Source organism: Bactrocera oleae, chromosome 2 (genome assembly GCF_042242935.1).
Source record: "Bactrocera oleae isolate idBacOlea1 chromosome 2, idBacOlea1, whole genome shotgun sequence".
Taxonomy (NCBI): domain Eukaryota; kingdom Metazoa; phylum Arthropoda; class Insecta; order Diptera; family Tephritidae; genus Bactrocera; species Bactrocera oleae.
This window is the reverse complement of record NC_091536.1, coordinates 305,043-326,874: the sequence shown is the minus strand read 5'-3', so window position 1 is coordinate 326,874 and position 21,832 is coordinate 305,043. Positions and strand designations below refer to the sequence as shown.

Here is a 21,832-nt window from a genome sequence, read left to right as displayed (position 1 = left end):
TCCAGTTGAGGAATTGTTTTCTTTAGTTCAAAGTCTAAATACTAAGCAAAGAACCTATTTGACACATTTGACGCACCAGCTAAAACCAAGTCGCCCATTTTATGAGTTCATTGGCGGCGGTGCAGGTGTAGGAAAGAGTCGTTTGATATCTGCAATATATCAAGCTCTTAACCGTCGTTACAATTCTACACCTGGATTCAATCCAAGTTACTTAAATGTTCTTCTTTGCGCACTAACGGGTAAAACAGCATTAGGTAAAACAGGAATAGGCGGAATGACCCTTAATCAATATTCTCTTTACCTTTTAATCAGTTGAATAGAGAGTTGAGGCCACTTAGCAATGACACAGTTAATTCATTACAGACTTATCGATTTAAAATAATCATAAGTGATAAAATATCTATGGTAGGTGCTCCTATGTTTAGCCCTCTCGAACTCTCACCTGTTGGAGATAGGTAGATATTCTCTCCTAATCCCAATGATGCATACAGCATTTTAGTTGATTCCCCTTTGTAGGAGTTATTTAAATACTTTGAATTAACAGAATTTCCGAGACAACGGGAGGATCAGGCCTTTGCAATGGCATTAAACTATATGGTATCTAGTACTATGAGAAATGAGGACATATCACCCATTGAAACTCGTGTAGTTAGTGTTGAGGAAGTTCCCGATGGTGCCATACATTTATTTTGGTCCAATGAAGAGACCAACTGAAGCTATCCTTTTAACTGCAAAAGACTCAGTTATAGAAATTTAAAATAAGTAAAATTGAAAATATTTTGGAAAGAGTTTAACTTTTAAAAACTTCTGAAACGCAGGGAATGCCTTATTGATTAACACTAAAAACCTCCGCCAAATATATGATTACAGTGAATATAAACACGCGTGATGGCTTGGTTAATGGGGCAGCTGGACAACTTATGCAAATTGATTTCCATTGTTCTTTTCCAACAACTCTGTGGATTAAATTTTTGGAACCTTCTGTTGGTTTCATAGCATGATCAAAAAAACCTCATCCTCTAGAAATTTCTTGGACACCATTTGAAAACTTTTTAAAATCTTTTCAAAATAAAAGAAATGAACAAATATCAATTGAAAGAAATCAGTTTCTAGTTGTTTAGGCTGAGGGAATCAATTTTCATAAAAGTCAGGGTGCCACATATAATAAGGTGGTAGTTCATACTCGACCCAGAATGCCTAGAGGTTCAATATATGTCGCTTGTAGTCGGGCTACTACTGCAGAAGGTGTATTCATCATAGGAAATTTTATTCCTCCTAACAAATTTTCTGAATCGGATCCTGTATTGGAATTGAACGCAAATAAAGCTCTGACAACAAGTTTAAATTTTATGATTTCCTGAACATCACATTTTATTCCATAATGTTCAGAGTCTTCAAGCTCACATTAATGATATAAGAAGCGACTGTTTGATGCTATCTTTAGATATTTTATGTTTTGTAGAAACTTGGAGTTATCCTTGCGAAAATTTTGATATACCAGGATTTACTCCAATTAACGAGTTGAGAATAGCACGGAATAAGCAACAGAAATATACGGGGCATTATATAAGGTTGTCAAATATCTCCCTTCCGCTTTTTTGCTCTTCATTCAATGCTTTATAAAAAGTGTTACACTGATCGGATTTAGTTAAAATTTGCGCCGTTTTGTTCGATGATCTGTTTCCATCCAGACGGCAACTTCATAATACCTTCCTCGTAGAAGCCCCCCTCCTTATTTGCGAAGAATTCGGACAGCCACTTTTCACAAGCCTCTTTTGAGTTCAACTTCATGGTAATTACTTGGCGCTACGTCCGGGCTATATGGTGGATGCGATAAAACCTCCCATCCGAGCTCCCGTAGCTTCTTACGAGTCATCAACGAAGTGTGTGGTCTGGCGTTGTCCTGGTGGAACACTACACCCTTCCTGTTGGCCAATTCTGGACGCTTCTGGTCGATCGCCTGCTTCAAGCGGTCCAGTTGTTCGCAGTAGATGGTAGAATTAAGCGTCTGGCCATATGGGAGCAGCTCATAGTGGATGATTCCCTTCCAATCCCACCAAACACACAGCAAAACCTTCCTGGCCATCAATCCCGGCTTGGCCACTGTTTGGGACGATTCACCGGCCTTCGACCATGACCGTTTTCGCTTGATATTGTCGTATGTGATCCATTTTTCGTCGCCAGTCACCATCTGCTTCAAGAATGGGACGAGTTCGTTCCGTTTCAGCAGCATATCGCAGGCGTTGATTCGGTCCAGAAGGTTTTTTTGCGTCAAATTATGCGGCACCCAAACATCAAACTTTTTTTTGTATCCAGCCTTCTGCAGATGGTTTGGTGACTAACTCCCATCTCCTGGGCGATGTCACGGGATGCCATATGCCGGTCTTACTCGATGTATTCCATGATTTGATCGGTATTTGTCGTCACAGGTCTTCCGCCGGCTGGCTTATCCATGGTGTCGTTTTCACCGGCTCTGAACCGTCGAAACCATTCCTCCGCGGTTCGAAGTGATAGAGTACCATCCCCCAAAACACCATTAATCTCACAGAACGTTTCTCTAGCGGATTTGCCTTTAACGAAGGAAAACTTTAAAATAGCGCGAATTTCGGCGTTAGTGAACTCCATGTTTACACGTCTATAACTGTTGAACGCAATATCCAAACTAATCATGCATAGCGTTGTTTTGGAAGTTATGTCAAGACCTTTCAAATTATGTATAGTGTTGCCAGATACGAGCTCTGTAGCGCTTTGTACATAGCCGCGAAATTCAAAAGACAAAAAAGCGGAAGGGAGATACATATAATATATGCAAAGCATAGTAATGCTAGCTCTATAGAACCAAAGGCTGTAAAGAAAATTTATTCAGGCCGCATTGTTTTTAGAAGCAGTTTTGTTTAAATGTTTCAATATTAATATTCTGGTTCTATACAGAAATTCAGTTTTCTCTGTCAGACATTTAATTGTAGAACTTCAGGAAGTCCTTACTTCTGAGTTATGCAATCAAAATGTGGTAATTGTTGGAGATTTTAACATTTGTTTAATGTCTACAAGAACAACGATAGGAAATCTGCTCCAAGAAAAAAACTTTAGTTCCCTGCTTGGTGTAGAATATTCAACTACACCTGCCGGTTCACAAATTGATCGGACACTTTCAAACATGTAAGTATAGAAATTTTGACAATAGTTTTTAAAATAATTTTAAGAAAAACATGTAAATAATCTAATTAAGAAATTTTAAATTATATGTATAATTTGTTTTTATATAAGACATTATTGTATAAATATATGATAGAAATTAAATAGTATAAGGAGAAAAGAAATATAATTTGGATAAATGTATAAGAATCTCTATAAAAATTTATGTTTAATATTGTAAGTATTACAAGTATATACAAATTAATATGATAATATAATTTTTAAAGTTGTTAATATTTATTTTTTTTAAGCTAAACATGTATGGGGTGTATGCATTAATTCGTGCGGTTTTCTAAGAGAGGGCTCTACTAGTATTATTTCGCGTCGTATTCATCTGTGGCTATATTCATTTCAAAGGTACTGCCATTTCGCATCGTTTTCAGTAGATATAAATTGTTTGAGCGTGAACAACAATTTGTTTCATTCATTTGAAAATGTCGAAATTTGTACCAGATAAAGTGTTTTTGCGGGGAGTTCTTCTTCATTACTTTAACATGAAGAAAAGTGCTACCGGAAGCCATCGTATATTACTGGACGTTTATGGTGACCATGCTTAAGCCGAACGAACGTGCCAAAAGTGGTTTGCACGGTTTAAAAGTGGCAATTTCGACTTAGACGACGGAGAATGACCCGGACAGCCAAACAAACTACAAGACGAAGAATTGGAGACATTGCTCGACGCAGATGTATGCCAGACGCAAGAAGAACTTGCAAAAGTATTAGGAGTTGATCAAGCAACCGTTTCCAGACGATTAAAATCATTAGAATTCATCCAGAAGCTTGGAAATTGGGTGCCTTATGAATTAAAGCCAAGAGACGTCGAACGTCGATTCTGCATGTCGGAAATGTTGCTTCAACGCCACCAAAAGAAGTCGTTTTTGCATCGGATTGTCACTGGCGATGAAAAATAAATTCATTATGATAACCCAAAGCGCAAGAAATCGTATGTGAAGCCCGGCCAACCATCAACATCCACGGCAAAGCCGAATATCCATGCTGCTAAGGTTATGCTATGTATTTGGTGGGACCACAAGGGTGTGCTCTATTATGAGGTATTGAAATCGGGTCAGACGATCAATGGGGACCTCTACCGAAAACAATTGATTCGTTTGAAAAAGGCCATCGCGGAGAAACGACCAGAATATGCGACCAGACACGAATCAATAATTTTTCATCATGACAACGCTCGGCCATATGTTGCAAGGCCAGTTAAAAACTATTTAGAAAACCGTGGAGGGAAGTAGAGGGAAGTCAATGCAGAATGCCCTCACCGGAGTACGCTTCTCTTCAGAACAGGGTATCAGAAATTGGATTGATTCTTTCTTGACCTCCAAGCCGGAGAAGTTCTTTTGGGATGGAATCCACAAACTGCCAGAAAGATGGACAAACATCATAGCTTCCGATTAGCAATACTTTGAACATTAAATTTATAACAATTTTTTCACAATAAAGTCTTAATTTTCGTAAAAAAACCGCACGAATTAATGCATACACTCAATATAATAATATCGATATAATAAATAAAAAATATTATTCATTGTCCAAAAACAGTTGTAATGCATTCTATATAAAATCAATTATAAGTATATACATAAAAACACAAGAACAATTTCTCATAATTTGAGTAAATTTAGTTTACAAATTGCTCTAATTAATTTCACTGTGTGTGAATAACTGAGGCAACAATTGCGATTTCTAATTATTAAAATACATAAAGAAATCTTAAACGAGTATACCATTTAACTTTGAGAGAGTATAAAATATTCGGTTACATCCGAACTTAGCTCTTCCTTACTTTTTTAATATAAAGTTTTGCCAACACGTGAAAGTATTTCCCCGACTTTGATGTTTGCAAGTTGCAATAGTATGAAATGTTCGGTTCCAGCCGAACTTAGCCCTTCTTTACTTGTTGCTTATATATTATTTCAAATTTACTCGGTGTTTTTCAGTTTTCACTTTATCATTGCTTTACGTTCTCTGGAACAACGGCAAAGACTCTTTTATTACTTATCGTTGCTGTGTTATCAGTTAAGTAGAATTTATATTTGACAGAACTATGTTGCTGTAATTGTTGTTAATGTCGTTGTTATGTGGCTCCAAAGTAAAAATTTTTAGTCATCCCTGATCCTCTCCGTTTCGGCGGTGCTGTTTAATATTTCATTTCAACAATATTGATTACGGGGTCAAGGGGACCAGAAACAACCATTACTATTATGAAGTTGGATACAACAATCCCAAAAGCGAACTTTACGGTCTTGCTTATTTTAAGATAGGAGGTTTGTAACAGATCTTTATAAATAGCTTGCGTATTTGTTTTAAAATGCATATAACAGCATATTTTGTAATTATATAGATATATACGTTTTACCTTGCCCTGCATTCAAACTGGTATCTACAGTTTTAATCACGTCTACATTTAAAATCGTGGCATCTGACCGCCCTTTCAAATTAGATGCAAAAATTGATAACATGTATGGATTTCCGGGAATAAGAGTTGTGAGAGTGAACCTAGGATGAGATGATGTTTTATTAACATACAGCTCCTGAAAATACAAATTTTACAGTAATAAGAAATTGTTTTATAGATAGTAAGCATATAAAAGAATTGAAAAATTTATTTCTTTTTAATATTTATGAAATGGAGAAATGAGCACCAGTGAAATATATTTGTCGTATCATCTTTTAATTTTTCGGAATTCAAATTTTGGATCAATACACCTCGCAACATTTTGCACTGATTCCATTTTTTCATTGATCTATGATTATCAAAATGATCAAAGGGCAAACTAAATTATACTTAGTATTTTAGTAAATATGTTACTCGAATTACCTTAAGAAGAAAATTTGCATGTTACCACAACTAACCAACATAACCAAGACGAAGGTTTTTGTCCTTCTTATTGGTTACTACATATCAGTCAGCTTCTGTAGGCTATATATAATATATATTATACTCTTGCATCATGGTGCTACAGGGTATAATAGTTTTGTTCACCTAACGGTTTTTCGTATCGCCTAAAACTAATCGATATAGATATAGGGTTATATATATATAAATGATGAGGATGACGAGACGAGTTGAAGTCCGGGTGACTGTCTCTCCTTTTAAATATTTCACTTCCCTTATGCCCTTCGGTTCCCTTTATAACGTATATATCTATCGGTCAATGTGTAAGAAATTGTAATGAAATTCAAAAAGAATCTTTTTCTAATTTACATTGTATCCTCTTCCCTTAAATGAATGCAATCATGGCGATACTTCCCCTAGTTTGATGTAAAGTTTTGCAAAACCTACAGGTGTTCTATGCCTTTTTGAGTTGCAAAAGTATGAAATGTTCGGTTACACCCGAACTTAGCCCTTCCTTACATGTTAGTAACAGCTTAAGAAAAGGCACACACTTAAGACATAACAGAAAGCTTTCAAAATTTAATGCTTGGTATAATAATAACTTCATGAAATTTCAGTGGTTGGCAAACATGTATATGTGGTAATAGAGAAGGTTTATGGTAACTGGCCATATATGTATGTATGAATTGTCGTGTCTTCGAAGGGGTACTAAATACAGAGAACGTAAAGCAATGAGAAGGTGCAGGTTCGACAGCAAACATTTTAAAAATTCCAACAAGCGAGTTCTCCTCACGAAGAAGAAACTCACCTCGTGATATATACTTATTAATTATTACTAAGGAATCTGTAGAATTACAGCTTTGATAACAGGATAAACCAGGTAATATTGTTAATCAACCGGGAAATGAACATATTTTATATGATATTTCTGAATTTATTTAAATATTTTATTTTAACTTAATTTATCTTCAACTAGAAGACCCCGGCCACGCGTTATTGGGCTGAGGGATACCATACATTCGAAAAATTATATTATTATAAACTATGCAAAACTGTAAAATGGTACTTATGAATAAAGACGAAAACGTTATAGGCGGATTCAAAATCCACGGGTTTAAAATTTGAATATAACCTAAAAATTTTAAAGTCACAAATCAACTTACGATGTTGTATTTTTTATTTCATTAATTTTATTTTCTAGTTTGTAACAAATGAGTAATTGTTGATAACATTTAAGATAATGAATAAAGTAGATATGGTAGATCGTTATTAATTTTTAACAAATATACTTAAAGTTTTTAATGATAAACATTTTTAATTTAAATTTAATTCAGTTATATGTATTCTTGGTAGATGCGTTGGTTTCCCCTATACGGCAATAGGGAACTGTAGGTATACGTGGCAACAGGACAATGTCTCCATTAAATTTTCGGGTTGTTTTTGTTGTAGTGGCGGAATTCTGCCGAGTTGACAGTCCTTGGCCAGATAAAATCCGGGTCCGTTCCGGTTACGTGGAGCCGACTGCCGTGGGAACGGTAACGTGGATAAATTTTCGGGTCAAAGTGGTTGCTTTAATAACATTTCCTGTGATCTTTTTGATTACCAAACGTGTACCGTTGCATAGATGAGGTGGGTTTAAATTACGCTGATGAATAATAGGTGAACTAATTTTCAACCGAACAATATGTGATGACAGACAGTGAATATGTAGAGAATTTTTAAATACAATTTGAAAATTTAATTTTTCATTTTCATCAGCAACAGCAGCGTTTGACTTTAAATACATCAGATCACCATCTACGTTCACATCTACGTTTTTGGGCGCTATTGTAGCCTATTATTGTATTCGGAAAAACTTTTTGCACCAATTCGTTTATGCTTTCTATGATCTTACAGAAGTTCGATGCATCCCGTTGTTATTGTAGATGCATGTTGGTTTTGGAAGTCAATTTCTGTAAATTACGCCATAAAACTGATTATTTGAAACATGTATTAATTTCATCAACGGGGGTTTAACGTAGTATAATCGGCAGTGTTTATCGAAAATCACCAGATAATAAAATGAGGGGGCCACTGAAGATCCGCGCGTTTCCACTCAAATCTCGCAGTGTAATATAACGCGCTTCCAATGCTTTGCTGTGACACATTGTACATTCGTTACATATGGCAGTTTCAATGCTAAATGCGCTGTTCGGCCACCACCCAAAAGAGTGGCCGCAAATCCAGATGATGCAATAGTCAGTGCAATATATTTTCTAATCGTCTGGTTGCCTGTATCACCGAGTGCATCAATGAAAATGTGAACTCCACCGCTTTGTTTTGTTATTTCACGCATAACTCTGCCATAGGCAATGCATTGTTTTGATACCCACTGCAGTAGATTTTTCTGAACAAATGTCAGGTCAGAACCAAAGTCAGGTCAGAACCAAAGTGTCACGGTCGAAAAGGTCGTTTGCTGGTCAATTCGAAACAGGCATTCCCAGTTGCACCAGTGCCTCGTTAGCTGATGTCAATCAAAATGCCTCATTATACACATTTGGAGTGAATTGAATGTTCGGATTTTAGTTCGCAGCGCGCAAACGAGGTAGACTATCTTAACTCATGCAGTCCTTGTACTTTTCCCAAAGATCTTTTAGATTAGATGGAAAGCAGGTATTCTATATTATGGCAAATAACATGCATATTTGCTGTGGCAGTATTCGATGCATCTGCGGGAACAGTGCCCCAACATGCATCATTCTCAAGAAGATTATGTGCCTGACAAACAGCTGACCGTCGACTCTTCTTAAATCTTGGAAAGACGTTGGCCCACGTAGATTGATTAACAGCAATCGCAAATAGAAGCATTCTGTATTGTTCGGATGAACATCCCCCTGCGGGTAGGGGTAAGAATTTACCCGCGGTAAGGCATGCCTGTCGTAAGAGGCGACTAAAAGCCAATATGCACTATGACTGTTAATTTATTTTGCCCAGAAATATCAGCATAGTAAATGATGTCAGAAATAGTGCTATAATACTCAGCTTGAACTGATATTATAGACTTTAAATGAGATTCCAAATAAAAAGACATTTGAAGTTCAAGCGACAAATGTCACCAGTCATTGAGCAATGGGTTGCTCAACTGGCAGTAGTTTCGGCTACACAGTCTTACCGGAGACTCAACTCTGGTACCACGGGGAGCAGAAAGCCCTTGGACTTCGGTCCAATCTGCTCATTGGGTTATGGCTCCTTTGGGGAGATTCGTGGTTGAAACCTAAATGCAGGAAGCCTAACTGTTTTTTCAGTTCTAAAAAGAAGTTGTAAACCCAGTTGCTTGGTTTCGTACCCGAAAACGGAAGAGGTTTTAGGTCGGCCTCGAGTCTTACCAAGATGGTATTGTGGGCCCAGACACACTGCCACTGGTAACCAAATTAATACTTGCAAATAGCTCGTATTATTTGGGGCGCTTATCAACGCACTGTATTGATACGTTGTGCTTTGGAGCACCGTGAGGTAAGGCCGTCGCCGGCAGGTACTCACGTAAATCAATAACAAAAGTTGTTCGGATGAACAATGTACCTGTGCGAAGCATTATATTAATAGTCTTGTATTCTGAGAGTTAACTTTTGAATCTGATTTAATTTGTTGAATGTTCTTCCTTGTACATTATCCCCTGCATATTTGACCCTCGGTAAATTGATTTTATTTGAACCACCTGAACGATCAAAAATATAGGTATATTCAATCACATGTGGGTTCTCAGAACCGCAAAAACGGCAATTTTGGGGATTAACAAACCCATCAATTGGAAAATGTGCTTCATCGCTTAGAATGATTTTGATGATATGAAATTTTCGAATTGCGGTCGCCAAGCTTTCATTATTTTTGAAATATTGTTCAATAATGAAGACATAATGGTCTATCGTGTAACCAGAGAACTTAGAAGAACGAGAAGGTGCAAATGGAATTTTGTATGAAGCGATTAGACGGCTAACAGAACAGCTGAAAAATTCCGATCAGGGAGTTCACCATTTTCTGTAGTATTTGCTGTTATTTAACAGAAATGAGAATTTATAACAACGTTCTCTGGCAGAAATACGTATCTACCAACATAAAGAGAAAAATGAAATACTTTAAACAAAAAATGCAAATGTCACTTCACATATGCGTGATTATTTTTATACTGTCGCAGTTTGTTGCTACAGAGTATAATAGTTTTGTTCACGTAACAGTTGTTTGTATCACCTAATCGAGTTAGATAAAGGGTTATATAATATATATATTATATAAATAATCAGGATGAAGAGACGAGTTGAAATCTGGGTGACTGTCCGTCCGTCTGGCCGTTCGTCTGTGCAAGCTGTAACTTGAGTTAATTGAGATATCTTTATGAAACTTGGTACACATGTTTCTTGGTACCGTAAGATGGTTGGATGGGCGTAGAGGCATCTGCAGTTAAATTTTTTTTAAAGTGGGCGTGGTCCCGCCACTGAAGCCATAATAACAAAATTCACAGGGAACAAATGTTTTTAGCATCTCTATCGACGGTGTGAAAATGGGTGAAATCGGGTGACAACCCCGCCCACTCCCCATATAACGGTACTGTTAAAAACTACTAAAAGCGCGATAAATCAAGCACTAAACAATAGACTTTAAATTTTATTTCTGGGTTGGTATAAGATGATTTTATAGGAACCACGTTCGTGGCACCGCCCACTTTTATTTGAAAATCCATATCTTGGGATCTGCTTAACCGATTTCAACCAAATTCGGTACATAATGTTCTTCTCATATTTCTATGTTATAATAATGGGCGAAATCGGATTACAACCACGCCTATTTTCCATATAACATCATTTTAAATTCCATCTGATTTTTCACTTTCCAGTATGCAAATCAAGCAACAATGATTATAGCGGCGTAAAACTTTGCGTGAATATTGCGTTTAAAGTATGCCATCTTGTGACCAAAGATTATATAAATTGAACCAAAACTGTTCAAGCCCCTAGGTACTGAATATGTGGACCCCAGGGCCTATGCAATAACCTAAGTCGTTTCATTCATAAAAGCAAACGCCTTACACATCTTCCCGAGCATGCGTTTGCCTACAAGCGTCTTTTAGCGACGATGGCAAAAGCTAGAAATCAAAAATTGAACAACTTTTTGATGTTCCCTCTAGAAGGGAAAAATGACAACCCTGCAAGCCCACAAAACACAGAAAAAAGTGACAACAAAGCTTTTGTCGATTTAAATTATTTTACAATTCTAAAATATTCCGAACCTTCTCGTTCTTCTAAGTTCTCTTGTGTAACTGCTCCGTTTTTACTAAGCCTAAACTGTCAGCTGTCGATTTGTTTTTTTATAGGGTTGTTAACACTTTACTACATAAAAGTGGGCAAATTTAAATCTTGCGTAAATTTTGGGACACCCTTTATATTGCTTTCCTTAAGTGGAGAAGGAATCTTCTTCAATAATAAATACTATTATCAAATTTTGGCAAAAACTCAAAAATATTTATAATACAAGTAACCGTAAAATTATACGAAAGCATTTTTTTGTAGAAAGCAGATTTCATCTATTTTCACATTTACCTCGATTTGTATTTTAAAGATTTAATAATGTCTTGATGCAACAAATAATATTTTAATCAAAACTACGTAAATTTATCTTTAGAAATTTTAGTAATCGGAAAATATTTGAATATTTGAAAAAATAATTCTAAAAATATTATATTAAAACATAACATGGCAATACACAGTAGCAGTTTTTATCTTTTTTTGAGGAATTTGGATCTTTAGTGGTAGAATATTAGTAGGCAACATGTACCAAATGACTAGCATGGCCGTTTTAGTAGTAGAATTTAGACAACCCAAACCGAATGCTTGTTTTTGCTATTAGTTTGCGTATGTGTTAGTGAAAAATATTCTATTGGTTACTTGTAGGTTTATATTGTACAATGGCACCAGATGACGTTCTCTATTACGAGAAGCAAGTAGGTAGAAATGTCCGAAGTAGCAGAAATCAAAAAATGAGCTTAGTTGCAGAAGTTCTACATCTGCAGGAGCACAGTCAAAACAAGTTTTATATTAATGAACATATTCGCGGAAAATAATGCTACGAAATATTTAATTTGTTGCATCATGTTTCGTATTGTTTTGTCGAAAACTGACCGAAACTTGGTCGATGCAACAATACGTTAATAAAAATCGAATTGATAAGAGAGAGTCGTATATGTGTCGATTACCGCGATCTTAACGCAGTTACCGTTAAGAAACAGTTTCGACAAAGTTATCCGGCCGTGTAAACTGCAACTCTAGATATAACCTCTGGGTATTATCAGATATCTTTAGAATTTAGCCTTTCTTACACAAGATGGTGTTACAAGTAATCGAAAATCTCAAATATAGGGTGGTTCACGAAACGTGCTACAAAAACATACCTTATTAACTTTTTTTCTGTGTTAGTAATTGTCCTACTTTTTTTTCACAGCTTGTTAAAAATGAATGCTTGGGATACCGAAAAGAGGGTTTGTATACTGCAGCCATGGTTTTCAGTCGGTCATTTCCGTCCAAAGAGAATTCAGACGGGATTTTGGTGACACTACCCTCAGTAAATGGACCATTATGAGGTTGGTTCACAGATTTGCCGAATCTGGAAGTATCGCAAGAACACCGTATTATCGAGGTCCAATTATTCGTGTTCAAGAAACAAGTGCGTCTAATGCGTCGTAAATTCAGGCAAATACGAAAGTTTCGACTTGCAACTTATCGCCGCAACTTGGAATTAGCAGACGGTCATTACAACGGATAATTCATGATGACTTAAACCTGTTTCCGTACAATGTTCAAATAACAAACCGGTTGAACTCTTTAGATTTGTCTATTCGCCTGGAATTTTACGAAAAAACTATTGAAATGACCGAAGAAATGTAAACAAGTAAAATTTCCGTATATGAAATGAATAAACTCCAGAAATAATCCACGAGAGGGAACTTCACCCAGAACGAATCACTGTGCATTTTCATAAAGATGTATTGTTAGGCCATACTTCTTTTTAGCAGTAACTGTCAATGGGCACCGTTATTTAAAGATGTCGAATGAGTATTTTACCCAGAACTGTGCTGAAGACATATTCCTTTCAATAGCGTTTGGTTCCAGCAGGATGGAGCAACTGCACACATAGCCAGACCAGTTATTGCGGAGCTCCAACGAAAAATTAACATCAAGAAACTCCACTTTCAACTGGCCCCCAAGATAACCTGACCTGACTACAATAGATTTTTTTATGGGGTTATGTCAAGCAAGAGGTGTACAAAACAAAACCCAGAAATCTGACTGAACTAATGCAGTTCATTAAAACGATAATTGAGGCAATCCCGAATTCAAACCTTCATACCGCAATGAATAATTTTCTAATTAAGTGTCGCTATTCGTGACTGAGCATGGAGTTTATTTACGGTCCATAATTTTTAAAAATAATTAATTGTATAATTAAAATATGAGATGATTTCCAATAAAAAAAAATAAATGTAATGCATTGAAAAAAAAGTTATTTGGTTTGTTTTTATAGCACGATTCGTGAGCCGCTCTGTATAAGAACCAATTTATTAGTTACGTGGACAAAGTTATTAACACTACACCAAAGCGAGAATCGAAGCCGTGTACGACGACGGCACAGCGCGGGCGCTAGTTGGTTCGGCGACGGTAACAAGACATTTGCAAGAGCCCTTCAACAACACATACATATTTTAACATAATATTATACAATAGATATGTATGTATATCTGAAAGGTTAATAAGTATAAGGCATTTCGTGATCGCAATTTCGATAACATTATTTATATCATCAACTCCACAAAAAACACACTTCTTACTTTCAAACTATCACATTAATTCAAATTTGATAATCTGGTATAAAAAAAGGTTTAAACTTACCTTGGAGTACATGTTTCTAACTTCCATTACAAATAGTTGAGGCAGCCCTCCATTAAAACCTTCAATGCACGATATCGCTATCGACAAAACAGAGATGTTTACCACACTGCAGTTGTGAACTTGCTCGGGACGACCTTTAAAGGTAAGAAAATAATAATCCTCTTTAAACTTTTAACTACGTATTGCCTACAAAATTTATAAATTAATCAGTAAAATAGTTTCAACTATCAGTAAACAGTAATCTTTATAATTAATGTTACTAAAATATGCATTAATTAAATGCGTTATTTAATTCGGATGGTACAATTTACCTGAACAACACATAGTTGTGGTTAAAGTGGAGTTCGGAAGAATTGGGAATTCGTTCTGTATGACCCAAAAGTAATTAGTGTAAGTAATGGTTCTACATAACCGCTTCTCGGAAATATTAAAATGTTACAAGTCGCTATAAAAGTGAACATATATGTATGTATGTATGATGTCTAGTTGTAACAAAAGAGTGTACTTTCTATTTCAAATTAATCAGTGTTCTACAATATTTCACGATATTGCTCGAAGTAAATGACTTTGGAGAAATTACTTTCGTGACTGCTACCAACTATAAGAAATTATCTACAGCCAAATCATTACTTCAAGAAGTATTTAGGAAGGATTACTTTAGAAATTTTATTTTTCTGTTAACCTTCGGACACCCCATACAATGTTATTGGGTTGCGGTTTGCTTACTTGTAATATTCGGAAATATGCCGTTTCCTGTGTTTTAGCAACCCATTTTCACTTTTTGAATTTATACCGTTCTAAATTATTCATATACTTCGCACAGCGTATTTACGTCAGCTATTTTTTAATTTTTGTGAAGGGACACAAATGTGAAATATCATTTTAATTTGCTTTTTATTTGATATTTTGTCCGCAATATACGATAGATGATTTATTCCAAGATTTGTTGTTTTTTAACTATTCTTCGCTTTCAACGAAGAAAGGTGTTAAGGAGACGCAAACGCCGCTAGTCCGTTCATCCTGCAAATAAAGATAGAAAGCCAAATGGCTACTTTTTAAAATTAAAAAAATGGCGACGACAAATATTCGTTTTTTTGTTTTAACCGGCCGCTGTATAACATAAAATTAAAAAAAAAACCAAAACAATAAATAAAGTGTGGAGGAGCGACTGGTAATTGCATTAAAGTAAGTAAGCAAATGGTTATATACATACATACATATATGGTTTATATAGTTTTTATTTATGTACATATGTATGTATATTTTCAATTCATGTTTTAGGTACCTCGCTCACGAAACAACTTTTGAAGTCGTTGTTTAAATCAGTTTAATATTTACTTGTTTTAATTTTATTTCAAGGTGTTTTCCAGCAATCTTTGTTTGATCAAACAATCATGGGAAACAGCTAAGACGAAACAAATCAATTTTCAAATACCGGTTATCGGAAGCTTGGCGAGTATAAGAAAATATCTTTGGTATTTTAACTGCTCGCTGGCATGTTCTACGAAAGGTCATAAACTTTTGCCCCGAGAAATGCGAAACAATTGCGTTAACGTTGGTATTGTCTAAATACATTTGTAGGCATCGGTTTCATTTCAAGAGAGTCATGTATACGCTAACTAGTATTTTTTTTATTAATTTTTTGGTTTTAAAAAGTATTTCGTAATTTTCACTTATATATCAGTATATACATACATATATAGTTGAGGTAAAAGGTTTTTATGAGAATGGTTTTATAGTGCTAACCGTGGAAAAAATTCCCAAAGGCAGCCGAATCTGCATAACTATCGACTAACTACTGCCGACTATCACGCTCCACATCACGGAGCACCTCTAACCATTCCGACTAAGAAACCGGAACGGACCCGGAGGTTTTTCAGAGAATATTTAATCCTAACTCGTAATTATAGTAATTTTCTTCGCATTTTTTATTCTGCAAAATCTTTAATAACATCTGATAAATTTATACTGTCGCAAACATTGTATTTTATTGAAATCATAGCCAATCCAGATAATCTTTTTTGTGTCATGGTGGGTAACTTTTTATTATTTTTAATTTAGAAAAGCTTTTTTCACCACTTACAACTGTTACTGGTAAAGTTAAAAGGATCCTGAGCGCAATACTGATATTTGGGCCAAATCTTAAATCTGTTACAAGTTGTAAAACATCTTGAGGAGATAAATTACTATTTAAAAACATACAAAGCACTGAAAACTCTATGTTATATATAGAACAACAATGTTCTAACAATTCATCTTTTGGTCTTTTGGGAGTTCTCTTAAGGCATATATGTTATACAAAAAAGCAAAATGTTTACTGTGCTCAGAAATATGGGAAAATCTTAATTCTAAATAGTTTATGGCTGTATCCATTTTTTACTTAATTGATAAAAATAAATCTACTTAATAGGAAAATAAGTACCAATCACTATGCTATTGTCTTTATAGAAGGGTAATCCCCTACGACCCAAATCTAATGATGTGACTTAAATTTTGTTAAAAGTATCGATACCTAACAAATATCGAACAAAAGGTTGAAGGATAGGAATAAGTAAATTTTGCCGCCCCTCATTTTTTGCCGCTCCCGGCTTGGCCCCCCTTAGATCGGGCCCTGTTGAGATGAGTCGTAAGCTTATCGACGTATTTGATGGCGTATTTTCAAATTTCTTCATGAATTGTAGGAATCATGAGATCTCTATATATATTTTCGTTCCGAATATACCATAGAGCACAGACAATTTGTCATAAAAGTCTAGACTGTCTTCTTTGCACTTTCTGGACATTAGACTCGCAAGCACTGCCCCAAAGCTGAAGCAGTTGTGTTGATACTACCTACCTGCTTGAGGATCCTAGCTGACGCTTATAAATGTTAGTGTCGTCTGTTAATGTGTATGTGTTAGGATTTGTGGGCATGTCTGATGTATAAATTAAATATAGGAAAGGAGCTAATATGCTTCCTTGGGGTACACCTGCAGAGATTTTCTTTGTTGAGGATAGTTCGGCCCTCAATATGACCTTAAAAGTTGTATCCGTTAAGTAGCTTTTAGGAAGTTTATGTGGGTTCTCAGATAGCAGTCGAATTATTTTGCTGAAGAATACTGCTTATTTTCAAAAGCCCATCTAATGATAGTGGCGATTCTATGTACTTGTTCAATTGTACCCTGATTAGCTCGAAATCCAAACTGATGTTCAGGGATTATTTGTCGCTCATGGAGGAACGGAGCTAAGCTTTGGAGAAGAATTTTTTCGAACACTTTTAATAATATTGGTAGCAAGCTAATAGATCTATGTGATGTAATTTGACTAGCGTCTTTTGCTGGCTTGGGAATCATAATTCTTTTCTTAACATTGCGTTAAAAATGAATAATAAAATTCTTATAGCACAAGTGGGTAAATTGATTATCATTAAGCCTTTTTCACGTCAAGGCTTTTAAAAGCGGCCTGTATGTGAGAAAGTCGAAATTGAATTGGTGCGTTAACAATATTACTTATGTTTGGTGGACTGATATGAGCATTTGTATTGTGCGCCTTCTCCAGACTGTTTGCAAAAGCGTTAACTTTTTCGGTGGAGGTTTTGGAAAAATTTTTTTTTCCAATCTTAAAGGTTATTCGTGAGTTATAGGACATTTCATGTGCCTTACGGCTTTCCACAGACTATAATTTATGTTCTTTGTTGCATCCAAATTCTGAAGGTAGTTTGCGAGTCCGCATTTTCGTTTCAGCTGCAGCATGTTTCGCAGTAACGTAATACAAGTACATCTATTCAGCTGCGTCAGGGGAGACGAGCGAAATTGTTGCGCAGGGTGAGAATTGTAGGTGAGTGATCAGATGATAAGTAGTATGCTGAAGTAACTGTGTACTCGTTGCGTTTAATGCCGTTGTTAAAAGCAAACAATCTGGCGACTTGTTAAAGTCCGTTGGCCAGTATGTCGTTATTCCTCAAGTGGCAACGCCGAGATTATTTGCCATTACTGTATCATACAGCTGCCTACCTCTATGGCTAAAGAGTCGGGACCCCCAATAAATTTTTGGCCAAGCGAAGCAAAAAACGTTTGAAACCTGACTAGTTCAATTTTGTGTCTGGGGGCAGTAAACAGATGAAATTGCGATATTTGAATCTAATATATTTATAGTTGTGGCTTAGCCCCATGCTTTTTTAATTTGATGCTTAGTATCATAGGTGTAGGAGCCTTTGATTCTAAAGCAGTTCTAATGGGTAAAGTGTGACCAGAAGTATGTCGATACCTTCTGTGTGCAAAAATTGTTCAACTTCGAGTTTATGTTGGGATAGCCCCTATACGTTACAGTATTGTATTTTCAGTTGGCTCATTTTTTTTAAAGTAAAACTTGCAAAAGCATGTTCTGAGTTTTCATCATCTCCTGGAGTATACTCTGCATATTAGACATAAAACTATTTATTGTCTGTATGAGGTTATCGATTGAGGTCGAATTACTATTAGCTTGTGGACCATCTTTTACAACATTGGCATAAAAAAATTTTGGGCGTTTAAATCATTTTGCTTACCACTAAAATGTGGCCTTTGTACATCTGTCCGTAATGCTTCAGGATAGTAAACGTTTTGTTTATTTTATGCCAGGTTACTAGGTTGAGTACTAGCAACAGAATCAGAGTAGAGGCTAGGAAATTGAGATTTCTTATAGTTAAAATATGCGGAGTTACGTATTACTTTTGGTTTCATAATGTGCGTGTACACCTTACAGCCCTGTAACTTGCGGTATGGTTTTCCCCGCAATTACTGCATTTTTTGATTTTGGTGTCATTTTTGGCGTGCAAACATTCTGAAGTGCTATAGACATCGGCGCAAATTATTCAAACCGATGGTAGCTTACATTAAGTCTTCGTGTGCCCAAATTCTTGACAATTAGTGCACTGCACCGGACTCTGACGTTTTAGGGGCTCTTCGACGGTAAATCTTCTATTCAGAAGATATCGCAAGTTATATATGGGATGCACTGAGTTCTTCGATTTTATGTGGGATGGATCGAATTTGGCTGTGGGGCCTTATTCTTATTTAAAATATTGTGCATTGATCTTACACTGTAACCCTCTTCTTCTAGCGCGCTCTTAATGTCATCAGTAGGCACAGAGCTATCTATGCCTTTTATTACAACTACCAGGCCTTTGGCGTTTTTCAGCTGGTACTTATAATAACTCTCTATCCAATCGTCTGGCAATTAGGCGGTAATTTTTTTCGGTGTAAGCCTGAATCTTTGTTTCTCGAACCAGGCCCCTGCGAATAGAAGCAACATGGAAGTGTTCTTTAAAAACCAATTGAGACATCATATTTACAATTGTGTTCGACGTTTGTTCGCGCAAGTAAATAGGGGGTGGTTTGTGGTCCTTTCAAGGACTCTCATTGTCCTCGTCTTCTGCAAAATCAAGGATGGAAACTCTGTTGCCATCCTTAGATGGTTCACCTTGTGTAATTTTTAACTGCTTAGCAATACGTTGTTGTTGAGTGCCCTTGGGGCTAGCTTTACGTACCTGTTTGCGCTTGATGTTGAGCTACTGCTGATGTTGTTGGTGCGTTGGATTTTTGTTGCTATTTTTTCTTTTACGTCACTATTCGATTCTAATTTTTTTACACTCATACATGCGGATAATGAGTTACTACGTACGTCAAGTAAGCACGGCCATCAAGTTTTTTTATTTTTATTTATGTTTATTTTTTCGCTTTCCACTTCTGTAAAAGTGTAATACCCATTTTTGCCAGTTACTCTAGCATTTTATTTGTTTATAAGTGAGTTAGTTTTTTCTAGTTCTCTTATATTATTTACTCTAAAAGAGCTGAGACTGTTTCTCGGCCTCGCCTCATGAAGAGGTTCAGCCATTTTTATTTCCTAGTATTATCTCTACTGGTTATTAGCAACCTGTCGTTTGGGCGATTATGCAGTTTGATGTGGAAGTTTTTATTTTGATTTTATATCACCAATGTGACAGCGTTGGCTCACCGTGTGACACAAACAGCTGATGTGCACTTAAGGAGGTGGAGAAAATTTTTTTTCGCGAAAACTAATTAATTGATTGATTATTTAATTTTTTTTGTTTAAAGAACTTGTTCAGATTCGGTGATTTGTTTTGTGCAATTTTTAACAATTACTGCTACTAATCCCAGGAAAGCGATGTGTAACGTGGTGACAACAATATTGATGCCCCCGGCGATCCGCCTACAAATTACCACAGCCTGGACTATTTGTAAATCGTCGTCATTGCGGATCAAAGTTGAATGTTGATCGCACTCAATCGCTTTTTCACTTTCACACACAGCCAGTAATGCTACGAGTTTGTAGGTAAGGGGCAGCCGTAAGTATTAACAATAATGAGAAATAAAGTACAAATGCACTGTATTATTATACCTAATTCAGCACTAGATCTTGAACACAAGGTTTTTCTATACAAGTGTATTATAAAGCCAATATGGACCTACGGCATTCAGCTTAGGGGCAGTGCTTGTGAGTCTAATGTCCAGAAAGTGCAAAGAATACAGTCTAGGCTTTTACGACAAATTGTCTGTGCTCCATAGTACATCCCCACTAACCGTTATTATAGAAAATTAAGATATTTTGTACGATTTTAATACATAAAAGTTGGCACGTTGGTGCTAACCCTAATTCTTAAAATTAGTCTTAAGATTTTAATATATTATTGTAATTTTCTTAAGAAAAGATTCCATAAAAAAAAGAAGAAAAAAAAATTTTACGCGACTCGATTTCGCTTGCGTGGACAAGCGACCAGCTCATATTTGAGCAAATTTGGTAATAATAGCTTGAATGGTTTGAAGATATGTATATTCATCTTCTTAGAGGGCGGGGCCTCGCCCATTTTTTTTTCAAAATTTGTAGACCACATGTGCCCGTTGCTACTGCGATCCCCTGTGTCAAATTACAGTTTTTTTTATCTTTATTTAGTGCTTAATTATTGCACTTTATTGGTTTCAGTTTAATAGCGTTTTACTGGTGTAGCAAACGGGCATCTGTGGTTAGAAAATCTTAAAAAGGTGAGTGTGTCGGATAACAACAATGTCTACTTTCCAAACAACACAACTTTAAATTCCATCGCATTCTTTCACTCCTCAGTACACAAATCAATCAAATCAAATTATTCTATTATATTCAAAACAATATATTTATGAATTATCTTAATAAAATAGAATGAGCGTATTTTTCTAAAAACGGTGCATCTTTGTGCCAAAAATGGTTAAAATCAGGTCAATACTACCCCTAGCTCCCATATACCTAGTATACCGTACCGTATATATTAGTCAATGCGTCAGGTATCCTAGAAAATTAAGTAAAAGTAAAAAATGTTCGGGTACACCCGAACTTAGCCCTTCCCTACTTGTTTTTTTTTTTTTTTTTGCATAACCCTTGCACACATAAATTGTATATTTTTAGAACAATAAGAAGCTGAATCAAGCAATTTACTGTTTTAGCATGAGGAGTGGAACGAATAACTGATTGCAGATTGGGGTATGAAATTGACCGCTTTCGTTTTGAATTATACCTGAATACCTGAATGAAAGTCACTTTCGGATTTAGTACACCCAAAAACATTGGAATTAGGCAAAAAATCAAAACAGCTCTAAACTTTTTTGAATATAATACACAATTCAATCGAAATGGTTGTATGGGAGATATGTGATATAGTTGTCCGATTTTCTTTATTTTTTATGTCACTGTAAAGCATGTGTTACAGAACAGTTCTGCCAAATTAGATATTCTAAGTTTTTTAATTAAAGACAGGCAATCGGAAAATAGAATAACGGACTAATCGGTTGTATGGGAGATATGTCATATAGTTATTCGATCTGATCGATTAAGACAAATAATCAATAGAATGTCAAAATGCTCCTAT

At 35.8% G+C, this 21,832-nt stretch overlaps 1 protein-coding gene across 6 annotated transcripts in view; it reads right to left on the bottom strand.

Moving 5' to 3' along the window:
* Positions 1–21,832, bottom strand: part of side-VII (sidestep VII) — a 145,199-nt gene that overhangs the window by 60,978 nt on the left and 62,389 nt on the right. For 5 of the 6 annotated variants that reach the window (XM_070106029.1, XM_036373693.2, XM_036373689.2 and 2 more), the window contains exons 12-13: positions 13,957–14,090; positions 5,564–5,738 (exon numbers count right to left, since the gene is read on the bottom strand). In XM_070106029.1, the coding sequence (XP_069962130.1) occupies positions 5,564–5,738; positions 13,957–14,090 (309 nt within the window). The remainder of the gene's footprint in view (positions 1–5,563; positions 5,739–13,956; positions 14,091–21,832) is intronic. The other variant, XM_070106038.1, reaches the window with a different exon arrangement.